The following is a 14,312-nucleotide window of genomic DNA, read 5'->3' as shown; positions in this document are numbered from 1 at the left end:
AGCTGTGGAGTCCTGTGAGCAAAAATTCTACTTTGTGAGCAACTGGCATTAAAGTTGTGAGCGAGCGATTTGGTGACTTCATCAATCGGTTTGCTCCGGAGCCCTTCTTCCTGAGCTAAGACAAAAATGTGTGAGCCGGAGGCTAAAAAACTGTGAGCTAGCTCACACTAACTCAGCTTAGAGGGAACACTGGTGCCAACTCTGGCTTGGGAAAGCACCGTAGATTTGGTGGCTGAACCTGAGGTGGGCGGGGCTTGGGGAGGGGAGAGACTTCAACAGGGTCTAATGCCACAGAGGCCACCTGCCACGGAAGCCATTTTCACCAGGAGGACGGACCTCCGTAGTCTGGAGATCAGTCATTCCAGGAGACGTCCAGGCTCCACCTGGAGATTGGCAACCAAGCTCCAAAGATATATGTTTCCCCAAATCTGACGGGGAGAACAAGGATCCTATGTTTCCGTTCTGGACTGATCACGAGCAGCACTGCCTCAGTGCTTAGTTCTCGTGGCCCTTTCTTACACGCCCAGGGAAATGTTGGTCGCCACTTTGGGGTCAAGATGCAGTTTTTCTCCAGGCCAGTTTGGCCGTGGGTCCTGGAGGGGTTGGGGTTTTTTTGCCATCTTCTGGGGATGGAGCAGGGGTCACTGGGGGTGTGGAAGGGGAGGTATTTGTGAATTTCCTGCATTGTGCAGAGGGTTGGACTAGATGACCCTGGAGGTCCCTTCCAACTCTATGATTCTAATGACTGCAAGATTTATGATCGACCCCCCAAAAAAACTATAAGTCTTGGGCTGGTTGCTGTCTCTTTCTGTTGGGATTCTTAATTCAAGATCGATGGTTGTATTGCAAACACAAGAGCCACACTTAGTAAAAGAAAAATATCTTTACTATAAAAACAAAATAAAACGTGGGTATGGTACTTCGGATAAAAGAAATAAAATAAAAAGTTGCATACTTGCAGTTACTCTCAGTAATATGTGCTAACAGCTACATCTTTCTATCTCTCTTGGCTTCTAGAAGAGAACTACTGCTTTGGTTCACACAAAGGGCCATAAACTTGTGAATACATTAATGCTAGATCAAAGCATTCGTACAAACAAGATGTTAGTTGACCAATACAAAGGTTACAGGTCACTTCATTAGGATAAACAACTCCCACAAACTTTCCCGCAGTTGAATGTATTATGTAACGTAACATCCTGTTTCCTAACAAACAACATTTAACTCTGTAATGGCTGAAGTGTAAGCAACTTGCAATTCCAACACTTTCAGCCTAACCTACCTCACAGGATTGTTGTGAGCATAAAATGGAGGGCAGGGGAAACAAAGTACGCCATACTGAGTACTGTGGAGAAAGGGCGGGGGGGAAGTTGCGTTGAATAAATATGTTTTTGTTGTCCGCCTGCGATTGCCCAAACAGCGCTTTCCAAGAAACCAGGAGGCCACAAAGTCAGTCTCATTTGGCTTGAAGGTTACTTGTACAGAAACAACCAACAGGCCTTCCTTCTCCCGACACTGAAGGGGAAAGCAACACCAAAATAAAATTCTCTTTTCCCACATCAGTAAAGGTTCGAGAGGCCTATCCTGTTGTGAACTTGGACTTTGAGGGCAAAAAGGCAGACCACACCCTTTCTGTTACTTACCTTCATTATGGGGTACCAGAAAAAAAAGATATTTGTGTCTTTCTGTCCCCGGTCAGTGCCTCTAGATTCCCTTCTACCCCCCTCCCCAACACACATACTAATCAGCCAAATTTCTTCAGGTATCCAAAAGACCGAATTGGATTACCAGGAAAGGAAAGGAAACCCTGGAGTGAGCGTCTCAGACTCACCGAGCAGTGCCAGGAACCAGCCAGTGACGAGGGCAGAGAGACAGGTGCCCCAATGCCAGCAGCAAGCCATGCCCGGCTGGCACAACTGGGGTGGGGGTGAAAGCCCAAAGCTCTAGGGCTCTCGGTGGAGTGCCATGGGGAAGGGAAGGGTGCTGTACTCTGGCCGGAAGGCAGGTGCAGCCAGGTAGCGGAAGGAGCCTCAAAGGCCCCCGGGGCGGAGATAGGATCCTCCCCCAGGGAATGCTTACAATAGGAGCTCTCAGTTATTCGAGTAATGCAGCCGGGAAACCTGTCGGGCTATTTGAAGAGGGGAGGAGCCTCACTGTGAGAGAAAAATTCAGAAACTGGCCTTTACAAGGTATTTGCAACAGAGGTATGAAGTGGTTTTGGGCAGGGCACCGACCGGCGGGGAAGGGAGACTGTGACAAGTGACATCCGTGGCTGAGAGAACGATGCTTCCTAAATTTCTGAAAACAGATGCCCTTTTGCCCCTGTAAGTTAAAACCATGGGCTTATTTCACTCTACCCACCGAAAAGCGTATTTTTACCGTCTGTAAGAGCATAAGCGAACAGCCTGCGGTGGCTCAAGTGGTTAAGACGCTGAACTGCAGTCTGTGGAAGGTCAGTAATTCAGCAGTTCGAGACCCGGGTGCCGCATGATGGAGTGAGCTCCCGTCTCTAGTTCCAGCTCCTGCCAACCTAGCAGTTCGAAAGCAAGAAATTGCAAGTAGATACATAGGTACCACTTCGGTGGGAAGGTAACAGCGTTCCGTGCGCCTTTGTGTTTAGTCATGCCGGCCACATGGCCACGGAAACGTCTTTGGACAGCGCTGGCTCTTCGGCTTTGAAACGGAGATGAGCACCGCAACCCTAGAGTCGGATTTGACTGGCTTTCAAGCAAGGGAACCTTTACCTTTACCTTTTAAGAGCATAAGCTAGCTGCCCTTGGTGTAGAGTCCACCCTCTGTGTCTCTGTTTGAGTCACTGTTCTGGATGTCCTCTGAAATTCTGCTGCCCCTCAGCCTCAGGAGTGAGCAAAGGATCCAAGTCCAACTGTATCTGACACAGTGGCGAATTATCTGTCCTTGATGAGACAGCAAGACCAAACTAGTGAATCAGAGACACAATGGCAACCTCTTCTAGGGTGTGATTAGGGAAGAAGAGGAGGCGGTGGCTAGAGTTATACCCTGCCCTTCACTCGAGGTCTCAGAGCGGCTTCGAATCTCCTCCCCTTCCCCTCCCCACAACAGACACCTTGTGAGGTTGGTGGAGCTGAGAGAGCTCTTTTGAGAACGGCTCTTGAGAGAACAGCTCTGAAAAAACTTGTGACTGACCCAAGGACACCCAGCTGGCTTCATGCGGAGGAGCGGGGAAAGCAAGCCCGGTTCTCCAGATTAGAGTCTGCCACTCTTAACCACTACACCAAACTGGCTCTCGGGGGGGGGTTGCGTGTCTTGTTTTCCACACGGCAATTTAACCTGAATGCTGAGGTTTTACTTTAGAAAAAGCAACTCATACATTAACTTAAGATGATCCAAACAAAGTAAGGAAAGCAATCCCAAATGCTTTAATTTACTTAAAATGATTTGGCAGAGAATTCGACCTGGCTGGGGTGCCCACTGAGAGGGCTCTGAGTGCCGCCTCTGGCACCCGTGCCATAGGTTCGCCACCACTGGTCTAGTGGCACCTTAAAGACGAGCCAGTTTTTCTTCTGCCGCTTGTTCTAAGGGTGAAAAGAGAATGAAGCACTCCCTCAGTGAATAAATGTGTCTCCCCCCCCCCCTTCTTCATGCTTGCTTCGCTTCAGAAACATTTTGATCTTTTCCTCTTCCACCCGGACGGGTTTTTGCATAAGCACAAAACCACCCGCCCCTTCCAGCCGAGAAGTATTTCATTCATTCATTCTTTTATTTCGTTTCTACCCTGCCTTCCCAGCCAAGGGCAGCTTACATACGATCGACACATAGTTTACAATAAAACAGAAAACAGAAATTAAATTAAAGCGCTTGTTCTAAGGGTGAAAAGAGAATGAAGCACTCCCTCAGTGAATAAATGTGTGTCCCCCCCCCCCTTCTTCATGCTTGCTTCGCTTCAGAAACATTTTGATCTTTTCCTCTTCCACCCGGACGGGTTTTTGCAAAACCACAAGGCCACCCGCCCCTTCCAGACGAGAAGTATTTCATTCATTCATTCATTTATTTCATTTCTACACGCACAAGGGCTCTTTTTGTAGCAGGAACTCCTTTGCATACTAGGCCACACACCCCTAATGTAGCCAATCCTCCAAGAGCTCACAGAGCTCTTCTTACAGGGGCTACTGTAAGCTCTTGGAGGATTGGCTACCTTAGGGGTGTGTCGCTTAATATGCAAATGAGTACCTGCTACAAAAAGAGCCCTCACAGTCACAGCCCCAGTCCCACCCTCAAAGCAGAGGCGGCTGGCCTTGCCCTCCACTTGCCTGCATTTCAAGAGCAAATGCTTTGGCCCCTCCGGTATAAATTTGCATATAAAAGGCAAATGTCAGCTAAGCGGACCCGTCCATCTTCAGACTTTCAAAACTTAGAATATGTAAACTGTGTGCTTTTTTTAAAAAAAAGAAAGAACAAAACAGCAATAGTATAGAGATAAACAGCTTTGACCTAGATGGCCCAAGCCTAGCCTCATCTTATCAATGTCGGAAGCTAAGCAGGGTCGGCCCTGGTTAGTACTTGGATGGGAGACCACACAGGAAGTCCAGGGTTGGCACACAGAGAGCCAGGTAATGGCAAACCACCTCTGAACGTCTCTTGCCTTGAACGGGGTCACCACAAGTCACCCACCGTAACTATAAACGGCATTCAAGGTGTTGGTGTTGAACTTTAAAGCCTTCTGCAGCCTGGGACCGACATATCTGCAGGATCACCTCTCCCCATAGGTGCGCCAAAGAGCCTTGCGCTCTGCGGAGAGCCATCTGCTGCTTGTCCCCAGCCCAAAAGATGCCCGCCTAGCCTCAACCGCATTCAACAAGCCTGGTGGAACCTGCTTCCATTCAAGATCAGGGCCCCCGCTGTTCCACCATGCTTTTGGCTGAGCCAGCAGGCATCTACCTGCTGGCCTCCCTGCCAGGGGTCATTTCCTGCAGGAGCGCACAGGAGTGGAGCTCCGGCAGTAAAGAGCCCAGGGGCCGGGCACATGCAACAAGCCCCACCCCCTGCTCCCAGCAGCCCTCAGTCAGAGCAGGAAGCAGCCAGGTAAGTTGCAGAGCCTCCCCCCAGCCCCCCGGCCCTAAACAGTCCGGTGGCACCTTTAAGACCAAGTTTTATTCAGGTACAAGCTCTCCCTCCTCTGCGAGGACAGATCTGCACGTGTCCCCCCCCCCAATAGCTAGCCATCCAAAACAGTCCAGTGGAGGCTGAGCGGTGGGTGTTGCCTTCTGACACACTTCCGATGCTGTCAGGGGGTGTGGCATATGCAAATAAGTTGTGCTAATGAGTTATGCTAATGAGCTTCTGCACCTCTTTTCCTACGTAATGATCCCTGCTCCCTGTTATTCCTCGGCACTGGCCCGCGCATTTCCCAGGTGTGGGAATTGAAACTGAATATACCGCACTGCCCACTTTAAATGTTTTACCTTGCTTTGATTGTATTAATTTAATATTATTATTTATTGTCTGCTTGACTTAGTTTACGATTGGATTGATTGATTGTTGGGAGCCGCCCTGGGCCTGCTTTCAGGAAGGGCTGGATATAAATATAAATAATAAATAATTTATTTGAAGAAGAGATTGGATTTATACCCCACCCCTCGACTCGGAGTCTCAGAGCGGCTTACAAACGCCTTCCCCTTCCCTTCCCCTCCCCACAACAGACACCCTGTGAGGTAGGCGGGGCTGAGAGAAGCTCTGACAGAAACTGATCTTTCAAAGACAGCTCTGAGAGAACTATGGCTTGCCCAGGGTCATCCAGCAGCTGCAAGTGGAGGAGTGGGGAATCAAACCCTGTTCTCCCAGATTAGAGTCTGCGCACTTAACCACGACACCAAAAACATTGACCAGGTTTCTAGTCCTCATGCTTGCAAAGATATCCTTAAAAGTGCGCCGGTGTAATGGTGGTGGAAAGTGCCGTAGAGTCACAGCCGATTTATGGCAACCCCGCTCAAGGTAAGAGGCGTGCAGAGGAAGGGTGGCATTGCCTGGCTCTGCATCCCAGGCTGGGCTTCCTTGGTGGTCTCCCACCCAAGCAATAACCAGGGCTGACCCTGTTTAGTTCTGAGTGCAGGCTGCTGTGGTGGGCCACCCCAGTCAGGCCTGCTGGCGTCCTACCTGTTGCGATCTCAGAACCCACCGAAGGAGATTTTCCGCTCTCGGATGCTGGGGCCCTCACCATTTATAGTTCCCTGCCTTCCTCTGCAAGCCTAGTCAAACCGGAATAAATTATGCAGAACGCCAAGCCATGCAGAACTATGTAAATGTGCATAATTTATACAGCACAGAGAATTTACTTTGGGGGGCTGGAATTGTTTCAGCACAGTCGGGCCTAGGCCTGACCTACTTTGTAACACGGTGGTGAGGGGGAAGCCAAAATCCCCCCACCACCCATGCAATAAGAAAAAGGAAAAAAAAAACCAAGAAAGAGAGGGAATTAGCTGGTCCTGGAGGTAAAAGCAGCAGGATCGGGAAGCGATTCTCCTCGGCCCCCATGGGAAGACGGCTCCCCCCACCCCAAGCAGGTGGGCAAAGAAAGCAGGTCTTGCTAAGTGACAGCCAGGGCCGGCTCACTCACTAGGTGAACTAGGCGATCGCCTAGAGCGGGCTGGCCCTTGGGGCACCAAATTGCACCCGGCCCCGTACTCTGAGTTTCTTGATTATTTGTGTTTTTCATTCTTCCTAAAATGCATTTATTTTTGAAAAATGGTGGGCGCACAGGGTGGGGGTGCCAGAAGGGATCCTTGCCTAGGGTGCAAAATAAGCTGGGGCCGGCCCTGGGGACAGCCCCCCCCCCCCCCCCACGCACCACGCGGCCGGAGGGAAGGCGCTTCCAACATTCAGAGGCCTGGCTGCTTGGAACAAGTTCTCTGGGAAGGAAGAACGGGAGGAAAATAGCTGACCCAGATCTAACTTTGGAGTGTGGCCAGAAGGCACCCATAAAAGGGTGGAACCTCTCCTCTCTCCCCGGAGGGCCCTCCCTGAAGATAAACACCATCACACATTCCTGCACGTTCTGTAGACTGGCAACACGAGAAGTTGCCCACAGGGAGAGCGCCATACCTAGCTTCTCTGTGGCTGCTGCCACGCAGCCCACCAATCGCAGGTGTTTCCTTTGGGGACTGAAACGGGGCTGATGGGAAGTGTAGTTCTTTGATGCCCAAACGGATTAAAATCGCATCCCTTCCCTTGAATCATCCTTGTTACTCAGACATTAAGTGGCCGTGCTGTAGGTCCATTGCATTACAAGTGTCTTGAGTCTAGATAAATGTATTTTTTTAAAAAAAATCAAATGATAACTGATTAAACAAAGAATGCTGTGTTGGAAAAAAGGGAGCCCATAGCCATAGCGAGCGCCCAGGGACTGGGAGGTCAAGGGAATAAGACACCAAGAGAGAGTGAAAAGTAACTGATTAAACAAAGAATGCTGTGTTGGGAAAAAGGGAGCCCATAGCCATAGCGAGTGCCCAGGGACTGGGAGGTCAAGACACCAAGACAGAGTGAAAAATATAGAGATGGCCTAACCAGAGGTTGTAGCAAATAAACAAGCACAAATAATCAAGGCTGGTCTCATGAACGGACTTCTCCACACAACTTGTAAGTAGTCTTTGGAACTCCCTGCCACAAGCAGTGGTGGAGGCAGGAAATTGGAACACATGAACCTGCCTTATACTGAATCAGACCCTTGGCCCATCGAGTTCAGTACTGTCTCATCAAGCAGGGCTATTTTGGGGCAGGAACGCACAGGAACGGAGTTCCGGCTGGCTCCCGAGTTGGCCACACCCAGCAGGAACTCATCAGCATAATAGGCCACACCCAACAGCAGGAACTCATTAGGACTGGCTACATTAGGGGTGTGTGGCCTAACATGCAAAGGAGTTCCTGCTCCAAAAAAAGCCCTGGGTTTTGACAAGGTAAACAGAATAAGAAGCAAAAGGTGGGTGTGGCTGGGTGACCACACTTCTGGCAACCTGGGGGGGGGCCTAATATGCCAATGAGCTGTGCTGTCATGGGTGTGGCCTGATATGCTAATGAGTTCCTGCTGTTGGGTATGGCCTATTATGGTAATGAGTTCCTGCTGGGCTTTTTCTACAAAAAAAGCCCTGCTCATCAGACTGGCCGCAGGTCTCTGGGATCTCAGGGAGAGGTCTTTCACATCACCTGCTAGATGGTCTTTTTAAGCGGAGATGCCGGGGATCGAACCTGGGACCTTCTGCATGCCAAGCAGATGCTCTGCCACTGAGCCGGGACCCAACCCCATACAACCGTCCCCAGGTAGCACCAACAAGGTTTCACAGGAGTTATTTGATTGTAACCGATTATTTTCTTCCCCTTGAACTCTGCCCTGAGAGGGGATGCGTCACTGTAGAATATGATGATTAAACTGCACCTAGGGGAAAGGATCATGGAAATCCCCACACAGTCACTCACTGGCTAAGAATGGGAGAGGTCCTCCCCTTTCCTTCCCAGCTTACCTGGGATCACCGAGGATAAAATGGGGGGGGGAGGGAAAGAGGGGGGAGAGATGTGTGCATTAAATTAGATGAGGCTCAGAACAGCCCCATCAGCACCCAAACAAAGTCGCTCCTTATCTCCCACTGCAAAAGGCTCCCAAGTTGGGGTGGGGGGGAGCTGTTCTCAAATCATTCATACACCACTAAAATAAAACTAAAAGTATACTGGATGTTGCCTGGTAGTAATAAGTGCTTTCCCCGTGAGCGTCCGTACCCCAACAGATAGATGTTAACACCCTTTCTGGACTTTACCACGTGACTGTGTGCGTGTGTGTGTGTGGGGTTATCTGCTAGAATGCCTCTTTATGTACAGAATTGCTTCCTGTACATAGGAGAGCTAGATCCAACTCCAGCAGCCCCTTAGAAACCAACAAGATTTGCAGGGTATAAGTGGGACTGAGGTTTATGGTCTCCCCAGGGACCCCTCCCTGCGGATAAACACCACCACACACCCCTGCATGTTGTGTAGACTGGCAGCACAAAAAGTTGCCTACAGGGATCTCTCCTTGTGTCGCTTCTCTGCTCTCTCAAAAGCTCATGCCCTGAAAATCTTGTGGGCGCGAACCTAGCTCTTTGACCGCAGCCCAACAGTTTCGGGACGGTAGCTAACCTTCTTGCACATGGGACATCACGCATTAAAAGAAAGCAGTTCATTCTAGCCAGAGCGTTCGTATTTCATAAGCGGGATTGACTCTGGGGGTGGGGGGGGGTGGCTATGAGAAGCCCCCCCCCATGGCCAGGATAGCCTGGCCTAGCCAGATCTCATCAGATCTTGGAAGCTCAGCAAGATCGGCCCCGGTGAGTACTTGGATGGGAGGCAATGGCAAACCGCCTCTGAACATCTCTGGCCTTGAAATCCCCATGGGGTTGCCATAACTCAGCTGTGACCCAACGGCAAAAGGGGGGGGGAGGGGAGACATGTGACTCTTTCAGCTGGGGAGCAGTCCACACTTAGATAGCTTTCAGCTACAGGATCCAGTCTTTGCCTTTCTGCTGCAGTACTGTCCTCAGGAGCCTGTTCAGGGTCCTCAGGAGCCTGTTCAGGGGCATCAGCAAAGGCAGGCATGACATCAGCAGGGGCAGGCATGACACAGAGTTCTCTCAGCCCCACCCACCTCACAGGGTGTCTGTTGTGGGGAGGGGGAAGGGAAAGGAGATTGTAAGCCGCTCTGAGACTCCTTCAGTTAGTGAAGGGTGGGATCTAAATCCAATCTCTTCTTCTTCCTCTCCTTTTCCCCTTTTGATTTGTGTGGACTTGGCTGCGGCAGCGGAAGAACAAAGTGATTCCCAGATGCTCACTGCGCTGGGACAGCTGTGCTTAATGGCTGATGGCTGGTACTTAAAGGCTACCATCGAGCTGCTGGGAGGGAGACTCGTTTCAACAGCACATAAAGATTCAAACGCCGTAACCTACGGCTTCTGATGCCGGAACTGCTGACGACGAGAAAACAGAAGGCGGTTGACAGAGCGTACGGAAGCGAGAAGACCCTGGGAGGTCCCCTTGTTAAGGGCCTTATGAGGATTTTATTTGTTTTAGGCCGGATCTGAACTTGAAAAGCCGGAGAATCTCAAACGCTAGCCCCCGCTGAGGATACATGAGACGGTTCAGATGCCACTCCTACGAAGCGCGGGTAAAGTGCCTGCCCGCCTTCATGTGAACCTGCCTTATACTAAATCAGTCTTTCGTTCCATCAAGCTCACTACTGTCTACTCTGACTGGCAGCAGCTTTCTGGTGACTCCGGCAGAGGACTTTCAGTTCCCCTGATGCCTAGTCATTTCAACTGGAGATGCCGGGGATTATTATTACTTAAATTTATGAATCACCCCATCCCTACTATTGTAGGGTTTTGGCCAATGTAAAGGTAAAGGTTCCCTTGCTCGAAAGCCAGTCGAATCTGACTCTAGGGTTGCGGTGCTCATCTCCGTTTCCAAGCCAAAGAGCCAGCGCTGTCTGAAGACGTTTCCGTGGTCATGTCGCCGGCATGACTAAACACCAATGCGCACGGAACGCTGTTACCTTCCCACCGAAGTGGTACCTATTTATCTACTTGCAATTTCTAGCTTTCGAACTGCTAGGTTGGCAGGAGCTGGAACTAGAGATGGGAGCTCACTCCATCATGTGGCACACCCGGGTCTCGAACTGCTGAACTACCGACCTTCCACAGCCTGCAGTTCAGCGTCTTAACCCCTTGAGCCACCGCAGCTCCTTTGGCCGATGTACACAGTATTAAAAACAGTATCAAAAGTACTAAAAACAGTATCAAAGAAAACAATCAAACATATTAAATTACATTAAAAAACATATGGCGAACAGTGATCCTTAAAGTTAATTATTCCCCTATTACAGACTGCCGGGCCGTTTTGCGGGCAGGGAGAAAGAGGTCGAAACGAGCATGGAAAACCGGGGAGGGTGCCGGCCGAAGTGGGAAACATCGGTGTGCTCAACCAAAAGCCTGGCAGAACATCTCTGCCTTGCAGGCCCTGCGGAATCGCACATGGTCCCGCAGGGCCCTGATGGAATTTGGCAGAGATTCCCCACCAGGCTGGGGCCAGGACCGAAAAGGCCCTGAACGTGGGACCTTCTGCATGCCAAGCAGAGGCTCTACCGCTGAGCCGCAGCACCTCCCCTCTCAACGGCCAGGGCAGACTGCTTGACGCGGGAAAGCTGAGAGCAGTGGATTGGGGAGGCGGGAAAAGAAGAGCGACGAGACGACGGCGACTCTTCCAACGATCACTGGAAATTTATTGCAAACTGACCCATCATTCATCCAGAAAAACTCAGTTAAAAATTGTCGACCAGCTCCCTTCGTTGGGTAGCTGTGCTGGAAGGCAGCACGGTTCCGGGGCCCGAAGGGCTGGGTCCCCGTGGAGGCAGATGGACAGACCCCTCCGCCCCGTGGGTTGCACCCACTTCGACAGCAGCAGAAGGCCCAGGGCAGCGGCTCCAGGCAAGGCTGAAAGAGAAAAGGGAGCACAACTGTTAGACTAGTAGGACAACAGGACAACAAAGTTGATTTTTAAAAAAAAATTGACTTAAAGTATATCCCACCCCTCTCCACAACAGGGACCCAAAGCAGATTAGTGTAGTAGCCAGTTTGGTGTACTGGTTAGGAGAACAGATTCTAATCTGGGAGAACCGGGTTTGATTCCCCACTCCTCCACATGCAGCCAGCTGGGTGGCCCTGGGTCAGTCACAAGTTCTCTCAGAGCTGTTTTCTCTAGAGCAGCTCGGAGAAGGGAAAGGAGTCTGTAAGTCGCTCTGAGACTCTGGGTGAAGGGCGGGGTATAAATCCAATCTCTTCTTCTTATTTTGTTCTCCTCTCCGCCATTTTATCTTTACTACCACCCTGCTGAGACTCCGTGACTGGCCGCAGGTCGCCCGGCAAGCCTCCGTGGCAGAGTGGGAATCCGAGCCTGGGTCTCCCAGATCCTAGTCCCAAGACTCTAACCCCGGGGTCCACAACCTTTTTGGTCCTCTGGGCACCTCTGAAACTCCGACACAGCGCGGTGGGTGCAGCCCCCAAATGGCAGCCGTCGCTGAAGCTCTGTGGTGGCACTGCTGCCAAAGCAGCGCTTTTAAACATCGGCACAGCCAATCAAGTCTCCAATGGCCAATCGGGAGCCCTGCTGGGCAAAAGCCCCACCCACTTTCTAAGAACACTCGGCGGGCAGCAAGAAAGATCTTGGTGGGCATCTTGGTGCCCACGGGCACCACGTTGGGGACTCCCGCTCTAACCAGTACACTGCGCTTCCAACCAAGTTGGAAGAAGACGTTAGAGCCCCTGCCCTAAGAGGAAAGGCTTGGGGCTTTTACGTTTCCAAGTGGTGGGCAGGCCCTCACAATAACATCACCCGAAAGCAGCATCTTGTTTTCCACTCCCGATTGAATTATAACCGTTTACACATACGGGAGACAAGTTAAAGGCCGGTCGCTGGGATAAGGGCAAGAATTACGCTTGCTTCTCTTCCCTTTGCCTCACCCTGGGTTCTGTTTTTTGATCCGCCAAGCTGAAAAGCTGATATATATTTTTAAAATCACTCTAAAAGACTTGTTTCTTGTGGCAGATTGCCTCTCAGAAGAGCAGGGAGAGGGGTGTTGTGTCTCTATGATTAAACAGGTGCAACGAGCTCCCGGAGGAGATCCGGGCCCCGCGGGACCTTGTGCAGTTCCGCAGGGCCTGCAAGACGGAGCTCTTCCGCCAGGCCTTTGAGTAGGAGCCGCCACTATCGTACCATCACTATTTTACCATCATTACCAACCGGCCCTGGGAAGAGAGAACGACAGTGTCACGTGGCACTGATTGGGTGTGCACCCTCTTTGAGACGTCATCTTTATGGAAGATTATTCTGGAACATCTAGAGCACTTAATATGTTGTAACATGATGTTGTAACACTTGGAATTCACCGCCACAGGAAGTGGCGGCGGCTACAAGCATGGACGGCTTCAAGAGGGAATTAGATGAACATATGGAGCAGGGGTCCAGCAGTGGCTATTAGCCACAAGGGATAGATAGGGGCTCTGGGGCAAGTGATGCTCTGTCTTCTTGGTGCTTGGGGGGGCAACAGTGGGAGGGCTTCTAATGTCCTGGCCCCACTGGTGGACCTCCTGATGGCCCCTGGTATTTTTGGCCACTGTGTGACACAGAGTGTTGGACTGGATGGGCCTTTGGCCTGATCCAACATTGGCATCTCTTATGTTCTTATGTAACATTGTAGTGATGGTTTTATGTGGTTTTAACCTGTTTTTAATGTGTTGGCTTACGCCTATCTGTGAGCCGTCCTGAGCCCGCCTCGCGGGGAGGGCGGGCTATACATCGAAATGATAAATAAATGAAATGAAATAAATAAGTGCACGCCCACGGTTCGCCAGGTTCAGCCTCTCTCATCACGGCGTCCCCCCCCCGCCCCCCAAAAGAGCAGACGCTGCCCTGGAGCAATGAGCGTTTGCCTCACCGGGACTCTGCCGGGGGCCTCAGATCCGCCCGCTCTCCTTGAGCTTCGCCACCAGGTCATCCACGGTCTCCACCTTGACCCCGGACTTGCGCTGGGGAGGGTCGTCCACGCTCAGCGTCTTCACCCGCGGGGCCAGGTCCACGCCCAGGTCGGACGGCTTCACCACCTCAACCTTCTTCTTTTTCGCTTTCTGGAAGGGGGTGGGGGGGGGGGGAAACACACAAGAGGGCTCCCTTGAAAGCACTGCCCGCCAGCGCTCCCTCTAAGCTGTGGAGTCTTGTGAGCAAAAGTTCTACTCTGTGAGCTACTGGCATTAAAGTTGTGAGCGAGCGATTTGGCTGCTGCATGAATTAGTTTGCTCTGGAGCCCTCCTTCCTCAGCTAAGGCAAAAATGTGTGAGCCAAGGGCTAAAAAAACTGAGCTAGCTCACACTGACTCATCTTAGAGGGAACACTGCTCAAGACGTGATCTACCGATGCATGAAACAAGACCGTTAAAAGCACAGTCATGCCATCTTTCTTGCCGGCCTTGTTCTTACATCTTCAAGTGGCAGCCTCGCATGCAGAAGTCTAGTAGATCAAGGTTTTCTGTCTGTTTTAAGCGCCGTTCCAGGAAAGTGTGTGGAAAAGCATCCGCTAAATTTCTGTGCTTCGGGCTGCCATTAGGGTATAAATAGTACCGATGAAGCAAAGGTAAGACTCCCAACTTCTTGCTTTCTTCACAATGCTAATAAAGGGATTGGAGACAGTGCCCACCCGTTTGAATCGGACAGCGGGGGAGAGGGGGGGATTTTATCCATGTCTTCTCGCTCCTGCTGACGCGCTTTGGG

General features: G+C 51.0%; 1 protein-coding gene across 1 annotated transcript in view; it reads right to left on the bottom strand.

The window, feature by feature from the left end:
- Positions 1-11,271: 11,271 nt before the first annotated feature.
- ETFB (electron transfer flavoprotein beta subunit) overlaps positions 11,272-14,312 on the bottom strand; it is a 25,420-nt gene continuing 22,379 nt past the window's right edge. Inside the window, exons 6-7 of the mRNA XM_015412947.1 lie at positions 13,484-13,673; positions 11,272-11,483 (exon numbers count right to left, since the gene is read on the bottom strand). Of these exons, the coding sequence (XP_015268433.1) occupies positions 13,503-13,673 (171 nt within the window). The 3' untranslated portion in view covers positions 11,272-11,483; positions 13,484-13,502. The remainder of the gene's footprint in view (positions 11,484-13,483; positions 13,674-14,312) is intronic.

This window comes from Gekko japonicus, unplaced genomic scaffold (genome assembly GCF_001447785.1).
Source record: "Gekko japonicus isolate JY-2015 unplaced genomic scaffold, Gekko_japonicus_V1.1 scaffold1915, whole genome shotgun sequence".
NCBI classification, from domain to species: domain Eukaryota; kingdom Metazoa; phylum Chordata; class Lepidosauria; order Squamata; family Gekkonidae; genus Gekko; species Gekko japonicus.
The sequence above is the reverse complement of the archived record's forward strand: the minus strand, read 5'-3'. Positions and strand labels throughout refer to the sequence as shown.